This window comes from Tiliqua scincoides, chromosome 1 (assembly GCF_035046505.1).
Source record: "Tiliqua scincoides isolate rTilSci1 chromosome 1, rTilSci1.hap2, whole genome shotgun sequence".
Taxonomy (NCBI): domain Eukaryota; kingdom Metazoa; phylum Chordata; class Lepidosauria; order Squamata; family Scincidae; genus Tiliqua; species Tiliqua scincoides.
Window position 1 is genome coordinate 256657032 of NC_089821.1, and position 27350 is coordinate 256684381.

The 27350-nt window shown below is 50.2% G+C and overlaps 1 protein-coding gene across 1 annotated transcript in view; it reads right to left on the reverse strand.

Annotated features, from left to right (window-relative positions):
- Positions 1 to 1550: 1550 nt before the first annotated feature.
- The window catches only part of TRAF5 (TNF receptor associated factor 5), a 52670-nt gene continuing 26870 nt past the window's right edge, over positions 1551 to 27350 (reverse strand). The window contains exons 6-11 of the mRNA XM_066621676.1: positions 26234 to 26311; positions 25813 to 25887; positions 25152 to 25244; positions 6126 to 6266; positions 5050 to 5218; positions 1551 to 3884 (exon numbers count right to left, since the gene is read on the reverse strand). Of these exons, the coding sequence (XP_066477773.1) occupies positions 3307 to 3884; positions 5050 to 5218; positions 6126 to 6266; positions 25152 to 25244; positions 25813 to 25887; positions 26234 to 26311 (1134 nt within the window). The 3' untranslated portion in view covers positions 1551 to 3306. The remainder of the gene's footprint in view (positions 3885 to 5049; positions 5219 to 6125; positions 6267 to 25151; positions 25245 to 25812; positions 25888 to 26233; positions 26312 to 27350) is intronic.

Below are 27350 nucleotides of genomic sequence, written 5' to 3' on the forward strand. Positions count from 1 at the left end.
TGGTGTTATTTTCATGAGATATAACTTTCTTTGCCAAGTAATCTTTACTACTGTAGCAACAGTGAAAATAAAACTCTCTCTCTGCATCTTATGGGAGGAGGGTTGTGTGTACCTAACCTTTCCTTGTTCCCCTTTTTAAAAAAATCATTAATTTGAATACAGTTCAATACTTCAGCATTATTTATACCTTGAAATAATGTAATTCAGAACTCAATTTTAAAATTTTTTTAATTGAACACAAACAAAAACAAAAGCAATAAATACTTCAAAGCTATCTAAAAACCATGTCACAAATTAGTGCACTTTTGGGTTTGTTTTAAAAACAGGATCATCTATACTTTCCCATTCACAGCACTGTAAATATAGATACATTTTTTAATCCTATGAATGAAAGGATTTACAAACTCCCTGCAGTAGTAATTCTAGTAAACAATTAAAAACAGCTTACCTAAGTCTTCACATTTTCAACATTACAAATGTGAAACCTCTAATAAATAAGATGCAATTTTTACAAAAACTTTAAAAACAAGGCAGTGGTATAAAAAACAACAGGATTGCTTGATCCCAATCTAGAAAAAAAAAGTTGCTTTTAGAGCTTGGAGGCCACTAGGAATATGCACTCACACCTCCTGGCTCAGGGCCAAATCTTATCCAACTTTCCAGCAATGTCAATGGTGTACATGCTGCATCTTAGAATGGAGGGGCAGTCGTGGAGGCCTCCTCAAAGTAGGGGAATGTTTGTTCTTTTACATCGGGACTCCATTGTGCCTGCATCAGTGTTGGAAAGTTGGATAGGATTGGGCCCTCAGTGCTCTACGGATTCTCCTTGCCCATCTTTGGGTAGCAGTCAGGGAATAAGGCTGGAAAAAAGGACTAGGACCACAGAGCTGAAAGGCAGCACACACTGCACGCATCTGTTGCTTCCTCTAGGCTCTTAAAGTAACTGGCAGATTATCCAAACTGAAATTTCATATCCCTGAAAATGTTTTGTAATCTTCCTTGTATTTTTACCATGACTAAAACACAGACAAGTTTGTTTTTAATAAAAATAGTAGAAAAATCAGTGCTTTTAAGGTGACAATTCTCCTGGCAAAAAGATGAGCATGCAAGTTGATATGAAAATATTCCACATAGATGCAGAAAAAGCTACCTCCATAGCTATTAACACAGACTCCTGCATGCTCAAAATGCCTTCACTACGTCAGTGCAATAAATTCTAACATCTTAGTGAGGCAAATATCAGTTGAAGAAAAAAGGCAGAAAACAAAGCAAAATACAGTCACATTCCAGAATCTCTCAGCTGCTCACATTTCTTAGTCTTACTGTGTCTGATCAGACACTGACTGCTCCCCCTCACAAATAGCATGAGGGAAGCTACATGAGCAGGCTGCAAACTGCAGCACAGGTTAAACACTAAAATTCCCTCTACACTGTTTGTATAATAACCAATTCAAGGGTTAAAAGCACACATCTGCATGCACATCTAATGACTCACTCTTAATATTGCAGAAGAGAAATAGCATGAAAGATGAAGGCAGCAGGCTTAATTATGCTTCCATCTGAAAAACCCACACATTTTTAATTACAATGTGTTTTCTGTGTGTATAGATCTATCAAACTCTCCTCTGAGGGATAACATTACACCCAATCTTACCTATTAAGAAATAATGGTGAACAATTTTTAAAGTGCTTTTCTATGTTGTGTACTAGAACCTATCTGGGCATGGAACTTGTCTATGTCATTCACAAAACTCAAAGGTAGCTGTTAGTGCTCACATGTATTCTGATGTGTGCAGTAAGCAGATTATGTTGGGATACAAAGGGTAGGTGGGGGTTTCAAAGCCCCAGAGGGATGAAAAATCATAAGTCTAAAAGAGAATTGCCTCATTTGGTCCTCAGCAGTGTCCGATAAGCTTGGAAATTAACCCTACTACTATGAAACAGGGACAGATCAATCCTACTGAAATTTGTGCTGAGGCAGTGGGGCCAGCATGGCTTGCACTGTATCTTGTGAAGGAATTTTGCAGACTGGAGATCTCCCAAAGGTAAGGAGACATTTGTCCCCTTGCCCCAGCTGCAGCAACAGGTCTACTCAGACTTGTGCCTGTTAAATTGCTGGTGCAAGTTCAAGTGGAGCCATGTCAGTGGATGTTGCCTGGGAAGGGGGGGGGGACAGGATACTGTGTGCCTCATCCCCTGCCCCCTCACACCTGCTGCTTACCTCCTCCGGTGTGAAGGTCTGTACTGGCACCAGTAGGATGGCGCAGGCCTTTCCTCTAACTCCTATGCTGGCATGAAGCACTTTACAGCACTTGTGCAACAGCCTACAGCAGCACAGCACACTCCACAGGCTCAGGAGGAGCTTATGATTGTGCGTTAAGTCTGATGCTTCTGCTATGCCTTTTATGTACAACTAAACCAGAAACTTTACTTGCTGAATAGTATTTCAAGATTCTGCTTATGTTTTGCAACAGTTAGACTAAATGGTCTAGTATACTTACAAACCTCATAAGCTGGTTGAATACCCAACTAATTATCATCTCCATTGAGCTTGTAAAATATGCCCATATCCATTCCACTGTAGCTGCTCAGCTCTGTTTCATTCAATGCACATTAAACAATCTATGTGGAACTGGGGTGGTCAGATTACGCGCTTGTATCACAAGAGAATCATATGGCTACCACTAAAACATAACCTAGGGATTTCCTCCACTGAACCTTCACTTTCTAAATGATGTTGAGATCATGTGGATTGTCAATAGGGCCTATTCAGCAATTCTTTCACATTCACAAGAAGCAGATTTTTTAAAGAAGTTATTCAGAAGGCCATTATGTGTGTACTGACTTGAAAGTAATCCCCATTGTAAGTGATACTTCTGTGTAAATATGCATGGGATCAAGCTGGCTTTCACATTGGTATTCTTTCATTTTCATGAGCTTTGTGAAATGCATGAACAATCCCTAGTAATTAGCACCTTTTGCAATGCTCACAATTGAGTGGAATCTACAGATCTGCCTGCAAGTTTCAAAAGATCCTATAGCATCACCTAAAAACATGAGATGGTGACTCAATTAGGAATGTTCAAATACGTGTTGAAAATTTTTAAGCCACAATGTTTTGCTACAGGCTAAAAAATTCATCTTGTTAGGACCTCAACAGTTTCCTTAATGCAACCTTGAAAAAGTACCAAAGTGTATAAAAATAGGTCAGCTGAAAAAAGGTCAGGTTTTCCTATCACCTGAAATAATCCAGTGATCACCAGATCATGTTCTTAAAGCTTTAAGCAGTTATCTTCCAGGTTCTTCTCATAATTCCTCAAGGTCAGTTAAATCGACTACTACTTTTAAGAAGATTGTATCATCTTTGATATAGGTATTTTTAGTATTTTCCAGCACACTGTGTGCCACAAACCGAGGACACCCACTGGCAATATTCATCTCCCCTTCAGGCCTTTTGAAGCTGCTGCTGTGGGGGTCAGCCTTAAAGGTTTCGACGATATGGTTTTTCTTTCCACTTTGGTCCAGAAGCATAAGTGTAACCTTTTGCTTGAAAGGCCATGGTAACAATGAATCAAACTCCCCTCTCATCACTACAAAGTAAAGGGAAACGAAAGTCCCTTTTCCCGATCCATCCCCATTCAGATATGCTCTGGCACATAATCTGTACCCACAGCGGCTGGTGTAAAATGGCTGGCTGAATATAGAAACAGTGCGGCCTTCCACAGACTCTTTTTTCTTCATTCTGTAGTCCGTGATTTTCCAAATCAGTTTCCCATTGTAACTTGTACCCTCCAAAAGCTTAAACCGTTCTTCATTTTTGTTAAGTTGTGTCCTGTGGATACCAAGGTGGACATCATGTTGATTGGATAAGTCTTCTAGAACAACTTGAGGAGAAAGAGATGGAACATCAGGGATACGTGTTTTTCAGAGTTGCATGCAGACTTATGAAAGTGACATTGCTCTGTTTAGACATGGTGTGTAATTATTTATACTACCCAGGGATATGATGGAATCACAGTGCCAGGTCTCAAGTTGAGCCCATAGTCTCTGCTCCAGGACTTGAGTCACAAACAAGTCATGACTCATCCAAAGCAGTTTTTTGAGTCATTTTGACTCTAGTCCAAGTCCTTAAGAAATGAGTCAAGTCATGGAAGTAGCGATAAAAGCAAGCAAGCATGCACAAAAGCGAGACCCGACTCGAGTCATTTCCCAAGTCACTGACAACAGTCTTGTGTTAGCTCCGAGGCAATGACTGTTAGCACAATCCTATGTATGTTTAACCAAAAAGTAAAAGCAAATGATTCTATCACTTTCTCCAACCCAAATGAAAGCAGATAGGGAAAAAGGGTCAGTGCGCCACTGCTTCTAGAGCATCCTGAACTTAATGTTCCCCCAACCTTTTCATGCGAGTCACTGGGAAGTTGGCAATTTCCCAGTTTCTGAGTTGCCAATGACAAGAAAAATAAATAAAAGTTACTGAAAAAAAACACCCGAGGTTGGACATTGTCATGAAATGAAAGGCAGATTTAGTACGTATTTATGGACAAATACGCAAAAGGCTGCAGGTTGCCCACCCAGAGTAGAACATTAACTTTTGTGCCATGTAAGTAGTAAAGATGGATGTCTTAACTTGCAATTGTTGTGCTTCTTGGTGAATGAATGAACAGGTAAGTGTCTTATGGCCCAATCTTACCCTGGGTCAACAGCAGCAGATCTCGCTATAAGGCCAGTTATGGCGGCATGAAAGGTGCACCGCTATCAGGTGCTCCAGAGCCACTGGCACAAATGGCCAGAGACCATCTGGTAGCCCTCCCCCACCACAGCATGCAGTGTGCACTCTGCCAATGGTGATGAAGGCTAATTGCTGGCAAGGGATGGGAATGGGCTGCCCATTCTTTTCAAGCTGGTGGTTTTTTGATCCTAGAGTTACTTAAATGACTCAACACAGCGAATGATTGATAGCTGATTTGCCCATGACCTTGCAGTGGGAGTTGGCAGTCAAGCCTGTAACATCAGAAAATTGTAGGAAGAAAAGAGTCCTTAAAATACCTAAACGCTGATCAAACGATTCCAAGAAAGCTACTTTTTGTTTTATGTCGTCAATGGTCTCCAGCAGTGGTCTCAGGTCAAATTTGTTCTGCTGCTGATTTGCCATTTGCACCAGCTGTCTCACTTGCGTTTCCAGGCAGGCAGATTTATCAACATGAATTGCCAGAGTCTTTACGTTACACAACCCAGGGGAGGAGGGAGGGGGAAAAAAAGACAAGCAAACTTTTAATAACATTAAAGACAGAACCATCGATTAAACCTTCCACCACCAATTAATAAAATTAAGCTGAAGTGTGTCTTTGTCCCCTCACAGAAAATCCACTGCCATGCAAGGAAGACAAGGAGCAGGAGGAGGGAAAAGGAGCAAGACAGAGTTCCAACTGTAACTTCCATCTCTACCTGCGGTAGATCGGGATCACGGTCCCGATCCCTGTCATTAAGCAGCGCACGACTGTATATATATTGAGGACATGCAACTTCTGACCTTGTATTTCAGGGGCATCCCAGTTGTCTGGGTATAACTTGGTGCATGCAGGCACTATCTAAACACCACACACATGAGATTTGGAAGCACAGGACGAAGTTAGCCAATAAAAGCATTAAATTTAAAATCTGCTTTGCATGTCAGTATGCAAGTGAACTATAAACAAAAGAAAATAAACCCAGGCTAATAAATTCAGAACTCATTGGTCACAACAATCTAGCACAGCAGGTGCCAAACCCCAGCCCACGGGCCAGATCTTTCATCCTGAAACAGCTGTCCTCACAAAGCGCTTTCCATTCCGTGTTGCAGCTTCTGACACACCAGATCTTTCTCCGGTCTCTAGTTGGGCAGCCACACCCCCTGGAAAATCAGGGCACAAAGGCGGCTGGGGCAACCGGAGATGGAAGCGGGTGGCTGGCATGAGGCTGGGGAAAGATCAGATGTGCTGAAAGAGGCCACAGCGCAGAATGGAAACAGAATGGAAGGGACAGCTTTTCCAGGACGTAGCAGTCCACAGTTTGGAGACTGCTGATATAGCACAATGAATGGAACTGGCATTGTTTTTAATAAGGCAGCAAAGGCTTGATCTTACCTGAGTGCTTGTGAGCAAGTTGCTATTTTTACCAAACAGCTGGGTAAACTGCCTGAATTCTTTTTCACACTTTTTAACTGTGTCTGCTAGTTGCTGAATTTTTATTTCTTTATGTTCTAGGTTCTTATAGAGGTCAGAGATCTACAAAATGAAAGATGAAAAGTGTGAATTCAAGCCCCTTATTAAGCACAGAGAAAATAAAACTGAACTATAGAAAAAGGATGAATACAGATCAGAACAATGTACTCCTGAAAAGGTTTAATAAACCCTAACCACAACCAGCTCCTTTGTTGCCTGACAAGCCTTTTATTTTCATGTGCACACATGAACCTGATGCCAGGTGGCTGCCAAGAGAGCACAGGCCAGACTAGGAAAATTATTCAGAAGCAAAATTGACAGAAAAGTGCCTCAGACCCTGTCACCTAGGCCCAGCCCAGGTGGCTTGGGATCAACCTGGAGTAGGGTCCTCCTCAGGGGTAAGGGCCTCCTCCGGAGTAAAACAGGACTATTATCAGGACTGGGACCCCAGCCAATTCCCTTCCCAGGGAGCAGGCCCTGGTGCCTCCTGGGAGCAGTCAGCAGGCACGTGGGTGGAAAGGGCGGGGCAGAACAAGAGGAGCCTCATAAGGAGGCTGGGAGGCGAAGGGAGAGGTCGCTCCTCTCCAGTCGGGAGAGGGATCCCAGAGGAGGCGAAAGGGGGTAGCCACCCCGGCCTCATCCAGACAACTGAGGCTCCTCAGGGAAGTTGGCAGAGCTCAGCCCTGGAGAGAAGGGCCAGGGGCTGGGAGCCTCCAGACCCTAGTCATGCCTGGGGTCCTGGGGTAGAACTCAGAGAGGCGAGTCTACAACAGCCAGGACCCCCTCTCAACAAACCCCATTGGAGGCCAGGGATTCGAGGGGCAAGACCGGAGATACAAGGGGCCCTCCTGAGGACAGCTGAGCAGACCCCCAGCCAAGGTACTGCAGTTCTCGGGAACCCCTACCCCTGGCCGACAGACAGCAGCGGGAGAGCCAGGCCTGAAGCCTCAAGGGGTCAGGCCGTCGTGGGGAACGGGCCGGGTATGCGCCGACGCCACCAGTCTATGTAAAACAAAGGGGCCTGTGACGTAACAGGCCCCATGAGTGTGAAGAACTTAACACGAGTAAACCGGCTGTATAAATCCACTATATCTGCCTCACGGTCTTCTTTTCGCCGACGACCGACACGCATCGTCCGGGTAAGCCCCCCGTGCTTGGGCACACCCAAAGGGGCGGGGTCTCCGCCAGCCATGGACGTCACAATGGTGGAGAATGCGGGCACTCCCTCCGCGGGACCGGGGGCGCCCGCAGGGGAGGGACCACCGGAATGGATACGGTGGTGGATGGTCCAGCAACAAAAACTGGCAGAAGGACAACAGCAGTTGCTCGTCACACTGGCAGACCAGCAACAGACTTTATTGCACAGTCTGGCCACGGCAGTACCCCAGCATGGACCCCACACGGCTGGGTCGGCGATCCCCGTCGGAGGGCCGGATCGCACCCCTCCCATCCGCTTGATGAAGATGGGGCCCGAGGACGACCCCGAGGCATATCTGAACACCTTCGAGCGTATTGCGACAGCAGCAGCATGGCCCCCCGCGCAATGGGCGGCAATCTTGACGCCATGCCTCACGGGGGTGGCCCAAGAGGCCGTAGACACCCTTACCCCCGACGAGGCGGCCTCGTACGCCACCGTAAAGGCAACCATACTGGGGACCCTGAACATCTCAGAAGAGACGTACAGGAGGAGGCTGCGAGAAATCGACCTACCACAGGGGAGCAGCGCTCGGTTGGCGGGGAACCGAATCCGCAGCAACGGACTGCGATGGCTCAAGCCAGCCGTCCGATCAGCTCAGGAAGTCGCCGAGCTCGTTTTGATTGAGCACTTCCTTTCTATTCTGCCACAAGCAGCCCGGAATTGGGTCCTTTGTAACCAGCCAACCACATTGGAAAAGGCCATCACCCTCATGGAGACCTATGACGCGGCTACCAGCACCAGCTTTGCCAGCGGCGTGCAGGGACTGAACCCCGGAGCCACCTCGAGGCCGGGCCGCGGGCGAGCCGCCAACGCACCACCCACAATACGCAGCAGGGTCCGTGAGGAGCGACCGGCACACCGGCCAGTAGATCCGCCACCAGAACCAAAGACGCGGCCACCCTATGCGAGAAACCGACCTGATCAAGGGTTCGGAGGAACAGCAACCCTCCCACCTGCCCGGACCACTCCTATCGTTTGCTTTACCTGTGGTCAGCCGGGCCATATCCGGAGAGACTGTCCGGTCATGGAGTGTTCCCACGTAGACACGTGGGCCGCTGCCCAGGTAAGGGGGGCCCGGGAGGAAACACGCCCACTGGTGCAGGCCTGGGTAGATGGACGCCCCGTGTGGGCTTTGTTGGACTCGGGGTGCACCAGGACCTTGGTCCAACAGGCCCGGGGCAAACCCCTGGATGCCACGCTGTTCGTCCGGTGTATCCATGGGGACATCCGACCCTATAGCCTGAGGTGGGCCAAGGTCCAGGTCAAGGGGACATGCCAGTTCCTGCAGGTTGGGGTGGTACCCCAGCTTAACTATGGGGCCGTGATAGGGAGGGATTGGCCTCACTTTAACACGCTTCTGGTGCAGGCGGAGGCCCAAGAAGGGGCTCTTGGGGAAGAGGTGAGGGACGGTGCGGCTGGGGACGCCGCGGCCCCTTTCCCCCCGGAAAGAGACTTGCGGGACTTACAGAGGGAGGACCCCACACTGGGTCCCGCATTAGACCAGGCGGCCAACCCTCCCCAGGGAGATGAGGGGATCAAATTCGTGTTCAAACAGGACGTCCTGTACAGGGTAGGCCGTGACCCTCAGGCAGACCGAGAGGTAGACCAATTGGTACTACCTCAACCCTTGCGTGCATATGCGCTCAGGATCGCACATAGTGTCCCCACCGCCGGGCACCTAGCGGCAGGCAATACACTACAGAGACTAACGCAGAGGTTCTACTGGCCTGGCATCCGCAGCCAAGTGCAGCGGTACTGCGAGAGTTGCCCGGAATGCCAACGGGTACAACCCCGTGGCCCTCCCGGAGGGGGGTTGATCCCTCTGCCGGTGGTAGGAGTACCCTTTGAGAGAGTGGGCATAGACCTGGTAGGGCCGCTGCCGGCTGCCCGGGGCGGCTTTACTCACATCCTGGTGATCGTGGACTATGCCACCCGATACCCAGAAGCCGTCCCGCTACGAAAAACAGGGGCCCAGACCGTGGCCCGCGAGCTATTGCGGGTATTTTCCCGGGTAGGGTTCCCAAGTGAAGTAGTGACTGACCAAGGCACCAACTTTATGAGCCGCGTTTTTAGAGAACTGTGGGACCTCCTCCGGGTACGGCCATTGCGGACCTCGGTGTACCACCCCCAGACAAATGGGCTGGTGGAGCGTTTTAACCAGACCCTAAAGGGGATGTTGCGCCGGTTTGTGCAAGAACAACCAGGCAGTTGGGCCCAGTTATTAGACCCCTTGTTGTTTGCAGTTCGGGAGGTACCCCAGGCATCGACAGGGTTCTCCCCGTTTGAACTGGTGTTTGGGCGCAAGCCCAAGGGCATACTGGACCTAGTGAGGGAGGACTGGGAGCGGCCACGAGGGCAACCCAAGTCCTACATCCAGTATGTGACCGAGTTGAGGGAGAGACTGACCCAGTTAGCTGACTGGGCGGGGCTACATATGAGGGAAGCCCAACTTGTGCAAAAGGGCCAGTATGACCGCCGGGTCAGGCCCCGGTCCTTCCACCCCGGGGACCAGGTGTTGCTACTGCTACCCACCACTGACTCCAAACTATTAGCCCAGTGGCAGGGGCCTTACGAGGTGACAAGGCAAGTGGGCCCTGTTGATTACGAGCTGCGCCGACCAGACCACCACCCCGAATTACAAGTATACCATGTCAATTTATTAAAGGCCTGGCGGGCACAAGAATGCCTCCTAGGAGAGGAGGAGGAATTTGGGCCTTCGGGAACAGAAGCAGGGAATGTCCACCCCGTGGGCACAGGGGGAGAACTAACGCCTAGCCAAGTTGAACAGGTAAGGGACCTCGAGAACAAGTTTGGGGACGTGTTTTCAACCCTCCCCGGGCGCACCCACCTAGCAACCCACCATATTGAGACCCAGGAAGGGCGGGTGGTGCGGGTGCCCTCACGGAGGTGGCCGAAACATCTCGAAGAGAACCTCCGCCAGGAGGTAGAGGCGATGAGGCGCCTGGAGGTGATTGAACCCTCGCGCAGCCCCTGGAGAAGCCATCCCGTCATGGTTCCCAAGCCGGACGGCTCTACCAGGGTCTGCATTGACTTCCGACAGGTCAATGAGGTGTCGCGCTTCGACGCCTACCCCATGCCCGCCGTCCCAGGAATGCTTGAACGTTTAGGGGGTGCCCAATACTTGTCTAAACTCGACCTAACCAAGGGATACTGGCAAATCCCCTTGACCCCTTCCTCCCGGGAAAAGACGGCGTTTGCCGCCCCCCAAGGGTTGTTTCAATTCACACGCATGCCCTTCGGGTTGCATGGGGCAGCGGCCACGTTCCAGCGGCTAATGGACCAGGTGCTGCAGGACCACCAAGCCTACGCGGCCGCTTATATCGATGACATTATCGTTTTCAGCAGAGACTGGGGGCAACACCTGAGGGACCTGGAGGCGGTCTTAGAGGCATTGAGGCAGGCAGGGCTGACAGCCAACCCTGCCAAGTGTGCCGTCGGGCTAAGACAGACCCAGTACCTGGGGCATATCGTAGGAGGAGGCCAAGTGCGGCCCGTAATGGACAAGGTCCGGGTGCTGCAAGGGCAGGCCAGGCCACGAAACCGGCGGGAGGTGCGTCGGTTCCTGGGGCTCTCGGGGTACTACCGTGCTTTTATCCCCAACTATGCCTCGAAGGCAGCCCCCCTCACCGATTTGCTAAAGGGGAAACCAGGAGGGAGGCTGGAATGGACCGAGCACTGTGAAAGGGCCTTCCAGAGCATCAAGGCAGCGTTATGTGCCGAGCCAGTCTTGCAAGCCCCTGATTTTGACAAACCCTTCCTGGTGCAAACAGATGCCTCAGGAGTGGGATTGGGAGCAGTACTGGCCCAAGGGGATCCCCCGCACGAACACCCCGTGATGTACCTCAGTAGGAAACTCACCCCAGCAGAACGCCAATATTCGGTGATCGAGAGGGAAGCCTTGGCCGTCAAATGGGCCCTACAAACCCTCAAGTATTACCTATTGGGAGCTCCCTTTACCCTGATCACCGATCATGCCCCTCTGGCCTGGCTACACCGTATGAAGGACACGAACCCCCGTCTAACTCGGTGGTACATGGCCCTACAGCCCTACGCCTTTAAGGTGCAGTATAGAAGGGGAAAGATGCATGCTAACGCTGACTTTCTTTCTCGGCAGGACACCCTGAACCCGTGGCCCCTTGACTCCGTGGCCCCGGTCTTGACGGGGGGGGGGGGGGTTTGTCACCTAGGCCCAGCCCAGGTGGCTTGGGATCAACCTGGAGTAGGGTCCTCCTCAGGGGTAAGGGCCTCCTCCGGAGTAAAACAGGACTATTATCAGGACTGGGACCCCAGCCAATTCCCTTCCCAGGGAGCAGGCCCTGGTGCCTCCTGGGAGCAGTCAGCAGGCACGTGGGTGGAAAGGGCGGGGCAGAACAAGAGGAGCCTCATAAGGAGGCTGGGAGGCGAAGGGAGAGGTCGCTCCTCTCCAGTCGGGAGAGGGATCCCAGAGGAGGCGAAAGGGGGTAGCCACCCCGGCCTCATCCAGACAACTGAGGCTCCTCAGGGAAGTTGGCAGAGCTCAGCCCTGGAGAGAAGGGCCAGGGGCTGGGAGCCTCCAGACCCTAGTCATGCCTGGGGTCCTGGGGTAGAACTCAGAGAGGCGAGTCTACAACAGCCAGGACCCCCTCTCAACAAACCCCATTGGAGGCCAGGGATTCGAGGGGCAAGACCGGAGATACAAGGGGCCCTCCTGAGGACAGCTGAGCAGACCCCCAGCCAAGGTACTGCAGTTCTCGGGAACCCCTACCCCTGGCCGACAGACAGCAGCGGGAGAGCCAGGCCTGAAGCCTCAAGGGGTCAGGCCGTCGTGGGGAACGGGCCGGGTATGCGCCGACGCCACCAGTCTATGTAAAACAAAGGGGCCTGTGACGTAACAGGCCCCATGAGTGTGAAGAACTTAACACGAGTAAACCGGCTGTATAAATCCACTATATCTGCCTCACGGTCTTCTTTTCGCCGACGACCGACACGCATCGTCCGGGTAAGCCCCCCGTGCTTGGGCACACCCAAAGGGGCGGGGTCTCCGCCAGCCATGGACGTCACAATGGTGGAGAATGCGGGCACTCCCTCCGCGGGACCGGGGGCGCCCGCAGGGGAGGGACCACCGGAATGGATACGGTGGTGGATGGTCCAGCAACAAAAACTGGCAGAAGGACAACAGCAGTTGCTCGTCACACTGGCAGACCAGCAACAGACTTTATTGCACAGTCTGGCCACGGCAGTACCCCAGCATGGACCCCACACGGCTGGGTCGGCGATCCCCGTCGGAGGGCCGGATCGCACCCCTCCCATCCGCTTGATGAAGATGGGGCCCGAGGACGACCCCGAGGCATATCTGAACACCTTCGAGCGTATTGCGACAGCAGCAGCATGGCCCCCCGCGCAATGGGCGGCAATCTTGACGCCATGCCTCACGGGGGTGGCCCAAGAGGCCGTAGACACCCTTACCCCCGACGAGGCGGCCTCGTACGCCACCGTAAAGGCAACCATACTGGGGACCCTGAACATCTCAGAAGAGACGTACAGGAGGAGGCTGCGAGAAATCGACCTACCACAGGGGAGCAGCGCTCGGTTGGCGGGGAACCGAATCCGCAGCAACGGACTGCGATGGCTCAAGCCAGCCGTCCGATCAGCTCAGGAAGTCGCCGAGCTCGTTTTGATTGAGCACTTCCTTTCTATTCTGCCACAAGCAGCCCGGAATTGGGTCCTTTGTAACCAGCCAACCACATTGGAAAAGGCCATCACCCTCATGGAGACCTATGACGCGGCTACCAGCACCAGCTTTGCCAGCGGCGTGCAGGGACTGAACCCCGGAGCCACCTCGAGGCCGGGCCGCGGGCGAGCCGCCAACGCACCACCCACAATACGCAGCAGGGTCCGTGAGGAGCGACCGGCACACCGGCCAGTAGATCCGCCACCAGAACCAAAGACGCGGCCACCCTATGCGAGAAACCGACCTGATCAAGGGTTCGGAGGAACAGCAACCCTCCCACCTGCCCGGACCACTCCTATCGTTTGCTTTACCTGTGGTCAGCCGGGCCATATCCGGAGAGACTGTCCGGTCATGGAGTGTTCCCACGTAGACACGTGGGCCGCTGCCCAGGTAAGGGGGGCCCGGGAGGAAACACGCCCACTGGTGCAGGCCTGGGTAGATGGACGCCCCGTGTGGGCTTTGTTGGACTCGGGGTGCACCAGGACCTTGGTCCAACAGGCCCGGGGCAAACCCCTGGATGCCACGCTGTTCGTCCGGTGTATCCATGGGGACATCCGACCCTATAGCCTGAGGTGGGCCAAGGTCCAGGTCAAGGGGACATGCCAGTTCCTGCAGGTTGGGGTGGTACCCCAGCTTAACTATGGGGCCGTGATAGGGAGGGATTGGCCTCACTTTAACACGCTTCTGGTGCAGGCGGAGGCCCAAGAAGGGGCTCTTGGGGAAGAGGTGAGGGACGGTGCGGCTGGGGACGCCGCGGCCCCTTTCCCCCCGGAAAGAGACTTGCGGGACTTACAGAGGGAGGACCCCACACTGGGTCCCGCATTAGACCAGGCGGCCAACCCTCCCCAGGGAGATGAGGGGATCAAATTCGTGTTCAAACAGGACGTCCTGTACAGGGTAGGCCGTGACCCTCAGGCAGACCGAGAGGTAGACCAATTGGTACTACCTCAACCCTTGCGTGCATATGCGCTCAGGATCGCACATAGTGTCCCCACCGCCGGGCACCTAGCGGCAGGCAATACACTACAGAGACTAACGCAGAGGTTCTACTGGCCTGGCATCCGCAGCCAAGTGCAGCGGTACTGCGAGAGTTGCCCGGAATGCCAACGGGTACAACCCCGTGGCCCTCCCGGAGGGGGGTTGATCCCTCTGCCGGTGGTAGGAGTACCCTTTGAGAGAGTGGGCATAGACCTGGTAGGGCCGCTGCCGGCTGCCCGGGGCGGCTTTACTCACATCCTGGTGATCGTGGACTATGCCACCCGATACCCAGAAGCCGTCCCGCTACGAAAAACAGGGGCCCAGACCGTGGCCCGCGAGCTATTGCGGGTATTTTCCCGGGTAGGGTTCCCAAGTGAAGTAGTGACTGACCAAGGCACCAACTTTATGAGCCGCGTTTTTAGAGAACTGTGGGACCTCCTCCGGGTACGGCCATTGCGGACCTCGGTGTACCACCCCCAGACAAATGGGCTGGTGGAGCGTTTTAACCAGACCCTAAAGGGGATGTTGCGCCGGTTTGTGCAAGAACAACCAGGCAGTTGGGCCCAGTTATTAGACCCCTTGTTGTTTGCAGTTCGGGAGGTACCCCAGGCATCGACAGGGTTCTCCCCGTTTGAACTGGTGTTTGGGCGCAAGCCCAAGGGCATACTGGACCTAGTGAGGGAGGACTGGGAGCGGCCACGAGGGCAACCCAAGTCCTACATCCAGTATGTGACCGAGTTGAGGGAGAGACTGACCCAGTTAGCTGACTGGGCGGGGCTACATATGAGGGAAGCCCAACTTGTGCAAAAGGGCCAGTATGACCGCCGGGTCAGGCCCCGGTCCTTCCACCCCGGGGACCAGGTGTTGCTACTGCTACCCACCACTGACTCCAAACTATTAGCCCAGTGGCAGGGGCCTTACGAGGTGACAAGGCAAGTGGGCCCTGTTGATTACGAGCTGCGCCGACCAGACCACCACCCCGAATTACAAGTATACCATGTCAATTTATTAAAGGCCTGGCGGGCACAAGAATGCCTCCTAGGAGAGGAGGAGGAATTTGGGCCTTCGGGAACAGAAGCAGGGAATGTCCACCCCGTGGGCACAGGGGGAGAACTAACGCCTAGCCAAGTTGAACAGGTAAGGGACCTCGAGAACAAGTTTGGGGACGTGTTTTCAACCCTCCCCGGGCGCACCCACCTAGCAACCCACCATATTGAGACCCAGGAAGGGCGGGTGGTGCGGGTGCCCTCACGGAGGTGGCCGAAACATCTCGAAGAGAACCTCCGCCAGGAGGTAGAGGCGATGAGGCGCCTGGAGGTGATTGAACCCTCGCGCAGCCCCTGGAGAAGCCATCCCGTCATGGTTCCCAAGCCGGACGGCTCTACCAGGGTCTGCATTGACTTCCGACAGGTCAATGAGGTGTCGCGCTTCGACGCCTACCCCATGCCCGCCGTCCCAGGAATGCTTGAACGTTTAGGGGGTGCCCAATACTTGTCTAAACTCGACCTAACCAAGGGATACTGGCAAATCCCCTTGACCCCTTCCTCCCGGGAAAAGACGGCGTTTGCCGCCCCCCAAGGGTTGTTTCAATTCACACGCATGCCCTTCGGGTTGCATGGGGCAGCGGCCACGTTCCAGCGGCTAATGGACCAGGTGCTGCAGGACCACCAAGCCTACGCGGCCGCTTATATCGATGACATTATCGTTTTCAGCAGAGACTGGGGGCAACACCTGAGGGACCTGGAGGCGGTCTTAGAGGCATTGAGGCAGGCAGGGCTGACAGCCAACCCTGCCAAGTGTGCCGTCGGGCTAAGACAGACCCAGTACCTGGGGCATATCGTAGGAGGAGGCCAAGTGCGGCCCGTAATGGACAAGGTCCGGGTGCTGCAAGGGCAGGCCAGGCCACGAAACCGGCGGGAGGTGCGTCGGTTCCTGGGGCTCTCGGGGTACTACCGTGCTTTTATCCCCAACTATGCCTCGAAGGCAGCCCCCCTCACCGATTTGCTAAAGGGGAAACCAGGAGGGAGGCTGGAATGGACCGAGCACTGTGAAAGGGCCTTCCAGAGCATCAAGGCAGCGTTATGTGCCGAGCCAGTCTTGCAAGCCCCTGATTTTGACAAACCCTTCCTGGTGCAAACAGATGCCTCAGGAGTGGGATTGGGAGCAGTACTGGCCCAAGGGGATCCCCCGCACGAACACCCCGTGATGTACCTCAGTAGGAAACTCACCCCAGCAGAACGCCAATATTCGGTGATCGAGAGGGAAGCCTTGGCCGTCAAATGGGCCCTACAAACCCTCAAGTATTACCTATTGGGAGCTCCCTTTACCCTGATCACCGATCATGCCCCTCTGGCCTGGCTACACCGTATGAAGGACACGAACCCCCGTCTAACTCGGTGGTACATGGCCCTACAGCCCTACGCCTTTAAGGTGCAGTATAGAAGGGGAAAGATGCATGCTAACGCTGACTTTCTTTCTCGGCAGGACACCCTGAACCCGTGGCCCCTTGACTCCGTGGCCCCGGTCTTGACGGGGGGGGGGGGGTTTGTCACCTAGGCCCAGCCCAGGTGGCTTGGGATCAACCTGGAGTAGGGTCCTCCTCAGGGGTAAGGGCCTCCTCCGGAGTAAAACAGGACTATTATCAGGACTGGGACCCCAGCCAATTCCCTTCCCAGGGAGCAGGCCCTGGTGCCTCCTGGGAGCAGTCAGCAGGCACGTGGGTGGAAAGGGCGGGGCAGAACAAGAGGAGCCTCATAAGGAGGCTGGGAGGCGAAGGGAGAGGTCGCTCCTCTCCAGTCGGGAGAGGGATCCCAGAGGAGGCGAAAGGGGGTAGCCACCCCGGCCTCATCCAGACAACTGAGGCTCCTCAGGGAAGTTGGCAGAGCTCAGCCCTGGAGAGAAGGGCCAGGGGCTGGGAGCCTCCAGACCCTAGTCATGCCTGGGGTCCTGGGGTAGAACTCAGAGAGGCGAGTCTACAACAGCCAGGACCCCCTCTCAACAAACCCCATTGGAGGCCAGGGATTCGAGGGGCAAGACCGGAGATACAAGGGGCCCTCCTGAGGACAGCTGAGCAGACCCCCAGCCAAGGTACTGCAGTTCTCGGGAACCCCTACCCCTGGCCGACAGACAGCAGCGGGAGAGCCAGGCCTGAAGCCTCAAGGGGTCAGGCCGTCGTGGGGAACGGGCCGGGTATGCGCCGACGCCACCAGTCTATGTAAAACAAAGGGGCCTGTGACGTAACAGGCCCCATGAGTGTGAAGAACTTAACACGAGTAAACCGGCTGTATAAATCCACTATATCTGCCTCACGGTCTTCTTTTCGCCGACGACCGACACGCATCGTCCGGGTAAGCCCCCCGTGCTTGGGCACACCCAAAGGGGCGGGGTCTCCGCCAGCCATGGACGTCACAGACCCACAGGCTAAGTAGAAGGCCAAATGTCAGAGCAATCAGCTTCACCACATCAGGCTGGCTTAGATGGAGCCTTGCCTTGAGGACCACACCATGCTTGCACAGTGTACTTGACTCTGTGAACAACAGCCACCTCTCAGGATCCCCAACCCAAAGAATGATCCCCAACCCTAGCTGTTCTCACCAACTCCATGGCCAAATTCAATCAAGGAACAATGCTAATGGAGCAACCGGCCTTCTGAGCTAGCTGCTGCACCTCTAGCAAGGTGCACAACAGAAAGATGCAATTAGTACCAGAAATAAGACATCAAGGACCATTAAGGAGGTTCCTTGTTGAGCTCACCCCACAAAAGATCCTAGAGCACCCTATGGGATAAAAAAGGGTAAGAGGCTTGGTCACAGGACCATGTGTCTTCATCCTTCATTCCTCCTGCTGCTGCCTCACTGTAGGTTTTGTCATGTGTTAACCTGCAGTTACTATGTTAAGCTATCTCCATTCCAGCCACAATCCAAGGGCCACCATGCTGAGTCAGCACCCAGGATTGGTAAAACCTCTGTTCCTTTTGCCCGTGGTCTGAGATGTAGAAACCCTTCCCCCCTGTTTCATATCACTCCTCCAGCTTTTCTCCTCTCCTTCTACCTTCCCCAAACCCTCAAACCTCTACTTTTTCAACTCCAGGTCCCACTGGGTAAACCACATGTTCTTCCCCTTCTGTTATCTCTGTGCCATTACATGTCCCTTTCCTTTTTTAGAATTTTCTCCCCTCCTCTTTTTCTACTTTCTATCTATATATAAACCTTATCTATAAACCTATATATAAACTATCTATCTTCTATCTATCTATATATAAACCTTATAAGCTTATCATTTCGGCCCTAACTAAGTAAATGGCTAAGAAACATTGACCAGCTCTATTTTGATTCACCCTCCCTATCATTAACTTATCCTCAAAGTAAAATTTTTCAGCCCAATCCTATAGGGTCTTAGCATTGACAAAATGCTTTCAGCAGCAGACAGACTTGCACACTGCTGGAGTGCCAGCAGGAAGGTTGGAGCCTTCACCTGAGTGCTGGAGCAGCCACCTGGCTCCACCATAAGACTGCAGGAAAGGCAGGATGGGTGGGTGGGGGCAGGTGGAATGGGGCAGAGGAGGGTAGAATAGATCTGCAACAGACTGGGTGGATTCAGCAGCAAATTTGCTAGTGCATGTCTGGGTAGACTCTTCTACACTGCTGAGGCTTACCCGAACAGCTTGTTGATTGCAAACAAAGGCAGAACACAATCAGTAATAAGCAGGCTGCTTCTGGCATGGCAAGTCTGCTTTCACTGTGCAAGAAATTCACCTTTCCTTTTAATTTTCCTGTGGTGTATATTCTGATCTGTCCTCAAATGGCAAAATTAGTTTTTAACCACATCCTGGGAAACTACAGTGTTTGAGATATGATTTTTAAAGTTATAGGTAGGGGCCCACCCCTGGAGGGGCCTGGAGCAGGCTTGTTCCACCCCCAGGGAGGTCTCAGATTGGCTGGAGGGGGGGGAGCGGTTCCAGCACCCTAGTCCTCCTCCTTAGCAAGAGCTTCCACACCTGGCTTGGGAGCAGCAGCTGTTCACCTCACAGCTCCCTACTTCACACTGCATGCCTCTCATCCCTGGCTTCCCTGTTTTATAGAGCAAGCCTGCCCCCTTTTGGCCCCTCCCCTTCCTCCAGGTGGAACAGAAAAGGCCTTTCCTGTTTCTGGCTTGTTTCCTTCAGTGTTCCTTGTCTACCCTGCCAGCTTCCTCTGTCTGGTTAGGGTGAGCCAACCTTCTTTGCCCTCCTCAAGGGCAGGGAAGCCTCCCCACCCTGGGCACAGGGTGCCTGCTCCAGAGTAAGTCGGGGGTCAGGGCATCTGGGAGGGGCCCCAACACTATATACGATACACATGCAACAGACAGTTTGTAGCAACCAGAAAATCAAAAGCAATTATTTTCTAGGATGTGGTTAACTATTGATAGAAAGTACTATTAACATAACAACAGCTTTCTGCCAGGCATTATTGTGCAAATTCCCTCTTAGTATTTGCACCATACTATGAAATGAAATCAGTTGAGCTCAGCACGTGTCCAGGTTTTTTAGAACATGTTTCTTGTTTCAAATTAATTTTTAAATATTCAAATGAACTAGAAAGTTTTTCTCAACCAGTTGTACTCTTACCACTGATAGTACTTGAGGTGGTGACCGGTGGTACCTATGGGACCCCAGACCCCTGCAGCCTGGCAGAGAAACCAGCAATGACAACACTCTCATCGACCTGTCCACCACCACCCCAAGATCTCTCTCCTGATCTGTCACAGACAATTCAGAACCCATTAGCCTATATGTGAAGTTTGAATTTTTTGCCCCAATGTGCATGACTTTACACTTACTGACACTGAAGCGTCAATTGAACTGTCAATCCTCTGCTTGAGGAGAAAAAAAAGAAACACAAATTCTGACTAAAGTAATGTAAGCCGACCACAAGAGACTTACACTTCAGAGGATGAGCTAGTTCATATAGAAGAAAGCAGTTTTTCAGATACCACCATGCGCAAGCTGTAAGGGGCTTTAAAGGCCAAAACTAGTATTTTGAATTGTACCTGGGAACAGACAGACAACCAGTGAAGCCCCAGGAGCAGTGGTTGGATAGAGTCAAATTTGCTCATAAATGATCTGGAATTGGGGTAAACAGAAATGTGTTCAAGTTTGCAGATCATGCCAAATTATTCAGGGTGCTAAAATCCAAAGCTGACTGAAGTACTCCAAAAGAACCTCTTCAAACTGAGGGACTGAACAGCCAAATAGGAGATACATTCAGTGGCAATAAGTGTTAAGTAATGCTCATGGAATTTTTTGCACTGTACTTCACATATACACTGATGGCGACTGAACTGTTGGTGATTAACCAGAAAAGACATTTTGGAATAGCAGTGGACAGCTCAATGAAAATGTCAACCCAACATACAGCAACAGTGAATATTAAAATTGTGTAAATTAAAAGTATTTTTTGTCATACATTTTGCCATCACGTGATATAAGCTAGGACAGAGGTTACCAAACAGGGGTGTTGTGATGCTTCAGCCCCCTTAAGGGGCTGGGCGATGGGGAAGGCAGCAATGCAGTTGCCACAATTGTGCCATTGCCAGGCTCAAAAGGGTTTTTTGTTTTTTTTAGACTTACCCCTCACAGCGCTGGCCCTCTGGATGGTATGGGGAGACCACAGATCTCTCTACAGGGCTCCCCAATCCTTCAAGAAGCTAAAAATGGCAACTGTGACTGTCAGGCCTTTGACACCTCTCAGCCCTTGATTGTTATAAGCCAGGATGTGGCAGAGAGGCCCTGATGTACAGGCCTGGTATATGTAAACAAACGTAACTGCTGCACTTCTGATTATAATGACATGCACCTGTGTAAGTTGGGAGCCATGTGACTCGGGGTACAAGTGCTGAGTCACGTAGGCCATGGAGAAGTGGTGCAATGCACCACTGGGCAGCCAATCAGAGCAAGTCACAAGACTGTCAGAAGACAACGAGGTCACCTGTTTCTGATTGGCTGACTCTGGTATATAAGGTGACTGCTGCAGTCACTAGATGTAGGTAGTTGTGGTGAATGTCTATGGTGAAGTGCTGCTGGATTGGATTTTGACTCGGACTGCTTATCATTGCTCTGCTTGCTGTATACCTGATTTCTGGACCATTCGATGACTACTCTCCTGCCTGTTCCTTTACAATACATGCTTCTATATTCAACAAGCCTGCTGTGTCTGTGGCTTTATTTGGGACCGGTTGCTTCCTGTGCTGCCCCACTATGCTGCTATTCTGCACATTCTATCCTCCTCTGTCACCCCGACAGTGACCCACTTCCAGTTTGCACAAACCTGAAGTGGGTTGCAATTGTTATTTTTAGCTTTTTGGAGACTTGTGGAGCCCTGCAGAGGGGTCTGTGGTCTCCCCGTGGTCTTGAGGGCTGTCACTGTCAGAGATAAGTCTCTCAGAAACACTTTTGGCCCTGGCAGTGGCGCAATCACTTCGTTTCCTTGACACCTCCCCTGCAAACACTCTGGTTCCCAAATTCTCAGAGAGTTTGGGAACTGCTGGGTTAGGGGAAAAGACATCAAGTGCTTACATTGACAATTGGCAACTAAAGAAGGGAGGCTACGAGAGTGAGACAGTGAGGCTACTGATGTTAATGGCAGATATAATTTTGCATCTGATGATGTTTTGAAGAAGTATGATAATAGTGCGGCTTTCACTTTTTCTTCTAAGCTTTTTCCGTAACACTGCACAGCTGACTGCACAATTTTGATCACTCTTGAGCTTTGTTTGCTGTTTCGATAATCTAAAATAGCCCAAGCACTCTCAATTAAACTGAATGCCTCTGGCAACCACTTAGCTGTTAGAGTTCAAACATCAACCTCCTCTTTGTTCATGGCTTTTCTGTATTCTTTCTCCTTATCAAGGTCAAGTGAATTTTGGGTGGAAGTTCTTCATGAAAGTCTTATGAAAGTCTGTGTATCTTCCAATTCCGCCTCATAAAGATCTACTTAACTAATTTCACAGTGTTTTTTTCTGGTCACTTTCAACACTAAAGCCTCTAAAGTCATGCACTACACAGGGACACAGTTTTTCCCCCAATACCATTCATACACCAACAACAAACTGCCTTCCGTGCAACAAGCATTATGATGCAGTCTCTAAAGTTAAAAGACTTCCAGGTCTCTTTAAGATTTCTAGGTCTCTTCCCAGAGACTTTTGGCCTGATCTAGCAGGGCTTTTTCTTTTTTTAGTGTTCTTATGGTTTTAAAAGTACCATTCTCCACACGAAACTGCTCTCACTTTGCATTTCTAAGTGTTCATTAGCCCTGTTCTATTCTATTTAAGGTACAAAACGCAGTAGCATGCGTGGTGGGGTGTCCAGGAGGTGGCATTCACTCCCCCACTCCTGCTGCCTCCTTCCTGGAGGCCTTCTGAAGGTCAGGGAGGTCATATGTGGCTTCCCTGGCCCTCAGAATGACTCTGGGGAGAGGCAGCAGGTGTGGGGGAGGCAGCACCCTGGAGGTGTTTCTCTGGCGGGTGCAGTGACAAGGAACACCACTGATAAAATGTGCCCATTATTTTAGTGGAGATATACAAGGCAGCAATATTGAAAAAGCTGACTTCCCTCAAAAAGAGAACCAGGTTAAACACTTTGACCAAAAATACATTTCAAGTGCTCAGAACATACCTGTCCCTTAACAACCCTAACAGAAATAACAAATGTTTTTAGCCTTTGTGTGAACTCAGCCCAAGAACAGTAAATCTCACAAACTGCTAAGGATTTTGACTGCTAAGCAATAGTCAAAGACCTGGAACTGTTACAGAAGTTAAAGCCTTGCTCTCTTTTATAGCTACTATATAGGGCAGGGCTGCTCAAACCCTGGTCAGCGGGCCATTTGCAGCCCGTGGGGACCCCCAGTCCAGCCACCAGGGAGCCCCCCCCCCCATTTCCAATGGGCACTCGGCCCGCTGAAGACCTGCCGGAGCCCTCGCTGGCCCGACATCTGCTCTTTGCAGCGGCAGCAATGAGGGCAAGGCAGGCTCTGCAGAGCTTTTCCGCTCTTGCAAGAGTTCTGCAGAAGCCCCAACCATCCAAATAGGAGGAGTTGCTGAGGCCAGGCATCGGATGGGGGTGAGAAGGTGTGGGACTGGTGAATGCTGTTGCAGTGAGTGTGCTTTGTGTCGGGGATGGCAGGCACTGAGGGGGAGAAGGTGCAGGACTTTTGAATGGGAAGATCTCCTGGGATGCTGGGCTAATGCTGGAGAAAGCAGGAGGGGGGGCGTGGAACTTTTGAATAGGAAGGTCTCCTGGGATGCTGGGCTGATGCTGGAGAAAGCGGGGGGGGCGCCACGGGATCTGCCGGGAGGCTGGACTGATGCTGGAGAAAGTGGGGGGGGGCATGGGACTTTTGAATAGGAAGGGTCTGCAGAAGTGCAAGGATGATGCTGGGGTGAGAGGGGAGAAGATGTGGGCCTTTTGAATAGGAAAGAACGTGTGCCAACTTAAGAGTCATGGGGGTGGCGGGGGGCGCTGAGAGATGGAGAAATAGGGTTACTTCCATGTGTTGCTTGAGTTTACTAGTGTGGGGGGTGGTGGGAGACAGAGAAATGGCTCTGAGAATTTTTCCCTCCCCTTCCTGGACTTTATTGATGAGTTGGTGGCTCAAGACAACAGCTCTACCACTCACATTAATAGTTCATAGTTCTCATGTGTTTTCTTTGGATGCTGGTTATTATAGTTCTTATGGTTATTATTAAGCCCAGCAAAATTCATTCACTCATATAAGCTCTGTCTAAGGTATTCATTTATGTAAATTTTTTCAAATTTGAAATGCAAATTTTCCCAGCCCCCAACACAGTGTCAGAGAGATGATGTGGCTCTCCTGCAAAAATGTTTGAGCACCCCTGATCTAGGGCACAAACTGTGAGTGGAGTGACACAAATGGTTTGCTACATGAAAATGGCTCCATATTCTGTTTGGATGGGTTTTAATCACAATAGTTCAATTCCCTCCTCAAAACCATTCAAGAAACTGCTTCCACAACAGGTTTGCACTATAAGCAGTCTCTCTTCCAAATTGCTGCATGTATGAGCTCAAGAAACTAGAGGCGTCAAGGAGATCAGCATAAGACATCCAGAACCCCAAGTAAGAGACAGATAGAGCACTATGAGCTTTCTGAACTTCCGCTTTCCTGTATAACTCCTCTCCAAAACTGCCCAAGTTGTTTATTAACTGGTTACAGGAAGCAAACAGACACTCAGTACGTGTTACAAGTGGGAAAGCAGCAATCAAATCCACAACCAATTTCTCACTTTCCACTTCAGAAAAATAGGAAACCACCAGCCACTGTGAAATTGTTCTCAGTTTTTCTTCTTACAATCTATGTATCGAGAGGCTCTCAGTGTTGTGTAGAAACACAGTCAACTTTATTGGAAAGAACACACCTGCATTAATAAAAATGGAGACAGATTCTTCTCCTCCATCCCTGCCTCAAGAGTTGATGGTCAACTGAAAGCACTGGCAGTCCTGGCCACCCCAGGGCCATAGGGTAAGGTGCCACCCCTCAAACAGAAATAATTGTGGTGATGTCATCACATCACCACAGTTAGTTCTGGAACTGGCCAACAGTGGCTGCAAGCTTGCAGCCACTGTTGGTGTGATTCTGTGCCACTCTGAGACCTTCACCAATTTTTTTAAAGGGGAAGAAGGAGGCAGCCCTCAGATCGATGAAAGCCAACAGCACCGCTGGCTTCTTTCACTTTGAAAAAAAGATATTTTTTTTAAATGGGCATCGGGGGGGGGCATGGATGGGATCTGTCCCCCTTGACCTCCCCCCAGGTATGCCAGTGGTTGAAAGAGAGATGTGTGCACATATTAATTTAATTTCTGCTCTTGACTAACAGGTGTTGTAGGTTTCATATTACAGAAGCCTGCAAAACTTGTTTGACCAGAGACTGACATAAGAGAGACAAAATTAGTATGAACAACATGGAAAATGAAGCCTATCAAATCACATTTATAGAAAATATTGTCCATTTCTTGTCCAAAATGTAGGTAATCATGAATGCCATGCTCCACCTGATCTTCCAGCTTTGAGTTCTTTTCTAAGACCTGCAGCATATGTTCTCTTAAGGAGCCAGTCTCATGTTCTGAACGCTTTCCTCTTTTAATCTAGAGAGAGAATATATGTAAACTCAAAAGCAAGCTCAGCATATTATAAACATACAGCAAGTCCTCACTTTGCTGATAAAGTTGTAGTTTCCAAGAACCTAAGTGAAACTGCTCATAATGAAACCAATTTTACCATAGGCCAACTGATATATACGTAAACAAGAGTTAAGTTCCTACAGTGTAGTTCTGGTCACAAGAACATCAAAATTCTAAATAACGCTCATGCTTCTTAAACATTGAAATAAATGTGAGCTTCCTGGGCTGGAGAAAACCCACACAGACAAGAGGAGAACATGAAAACTCCACCCAGACCGTGGCCCTGGCCAGGAATCCACCCCCCCCCCCCAGCTTTATAACAAAATGACTGAGGAGTTGCTATACTAATAACATATATTAACATTTCTCCTTTGCCTGGTGAACTTTATCTGAAAAGGGAGGAAAATCTTCAGTGGGTTACTCTGATATCAAACCAAAGAGGATAAGACAGAAGGGACATTCATTAGCAATTGTGCCATGGAGTGCATCTCTCTACTGTAGTCCTAGTATTTTTATGCAAACTTCATAATACCTTTGCTGAACAGCCATACTGTTTATATGGACAATCAATTTCCACCTCAGGACATACAGAGACATGCTCTTCTACCTGCAAAATAAGAGGTCATGCATCAAAAGAAACACTTGAAAAGAAAATGTTGGTTTTAAATTCTTCAAAGTGTAATGAAGAGGACCAAGATTATGTTAGGATTACAAGGAGAATGTCTGATCAATGCTAATGGTTACAAAGGTACTTCAAGAGGTTCAACTACTGCTACCTGGAACTTTTACAAAATGTATAGCAAATATATATGGATGGTCTGTTCATATTAATACTATTGTGAACAAAGAACAAAAAATTTCTACTGCCAGACTCAAGCTAGCACAGGCAAGGCAACAGATTGTTCTTTTCATAAAAATGGCCAGCATGTACTGAGCCAAAAATAATCTTGTACCTCTTTTGTCAGAATTATCTGCATGCAGCCATGGGGACAAATCAAGGGATAATCAGGACAATCTGTCTTCTCGTGGATCTGGGGAAAAAAAATGTTCTGTTATTCAAAAGAAGCCAGACTCCTGGCATTATATGCAACAAAACACAATTGAATCCCAAAAGGTAAGAAAGACCAGATAGAAACACCTACATTATATACCAAGGGCACAAGCTATTGGAAGTTCAGTGCCCCAAGGCTACTTCTGTTCAATTCAGTGGAACGCAGGATATTTTAACTTGCTACACATTCGTTTGGTCTTCTTCTTGCTTCTTATCCCTCTATCTCTTGCAGAAGAAAGAAAAAGTAACCCACATTTGGACATACACAGGTTACAATCCTATCCACACTTACCTGGGAATAAGCCCCATTGACTATAATGGGGTTTCTATTTCTAAGTAGGCATGCACAGAAAAATTAAGGAACAGGCTAACTTGTAACGTAGCTAAAAACTAGTATCAATCAGTACAAATGTTCATTTTTCAGAACTGTACAGGTAATTAATAGCCTTTGTTGCTGCCTACAACATTCTTTAGTCACTCAGTGCAAAGTGAAAATGCTTCCCTCCCACCTTTAATCCTCCACACATTACAATGGACTGCTTAGACAGTGGAAATGATTGAACACCCAGAATGCAAGGGAATACAAGAAGGTTAAAGGCAGCATGAGACACCTTTGTGCTATTTCTAGCCCTCCTCAATGTCAGAATGGTCGTACTCTTGGCTTGGCAGTTCTATGGACCTCAGCAAGTACCCAATCCTGCAGAATGCAACTGCATGCTATACGCATAGCAGAAGGACTATAGATTGAGGTGGGAGAAGACAATGATAGTGAAATAAAACATACAGCACCACTTTCTGCAATTCTCATTTTTGTAAAAAAAACACAAAAAACTCAAAATCTGCAAAAAATAAAACCATTTTATTTTGATTTTATGTATTATTTAATTTAGGGTTGTGCATGGGTAATGATTGTGGCTGCATCTGCTGATACTATACCACCTTTATAAACTACGTAGTACACTTTTAAAGCGATTATTATAATGTAAATTTTGAATAAAACACATCTTTCTGCACTTCTA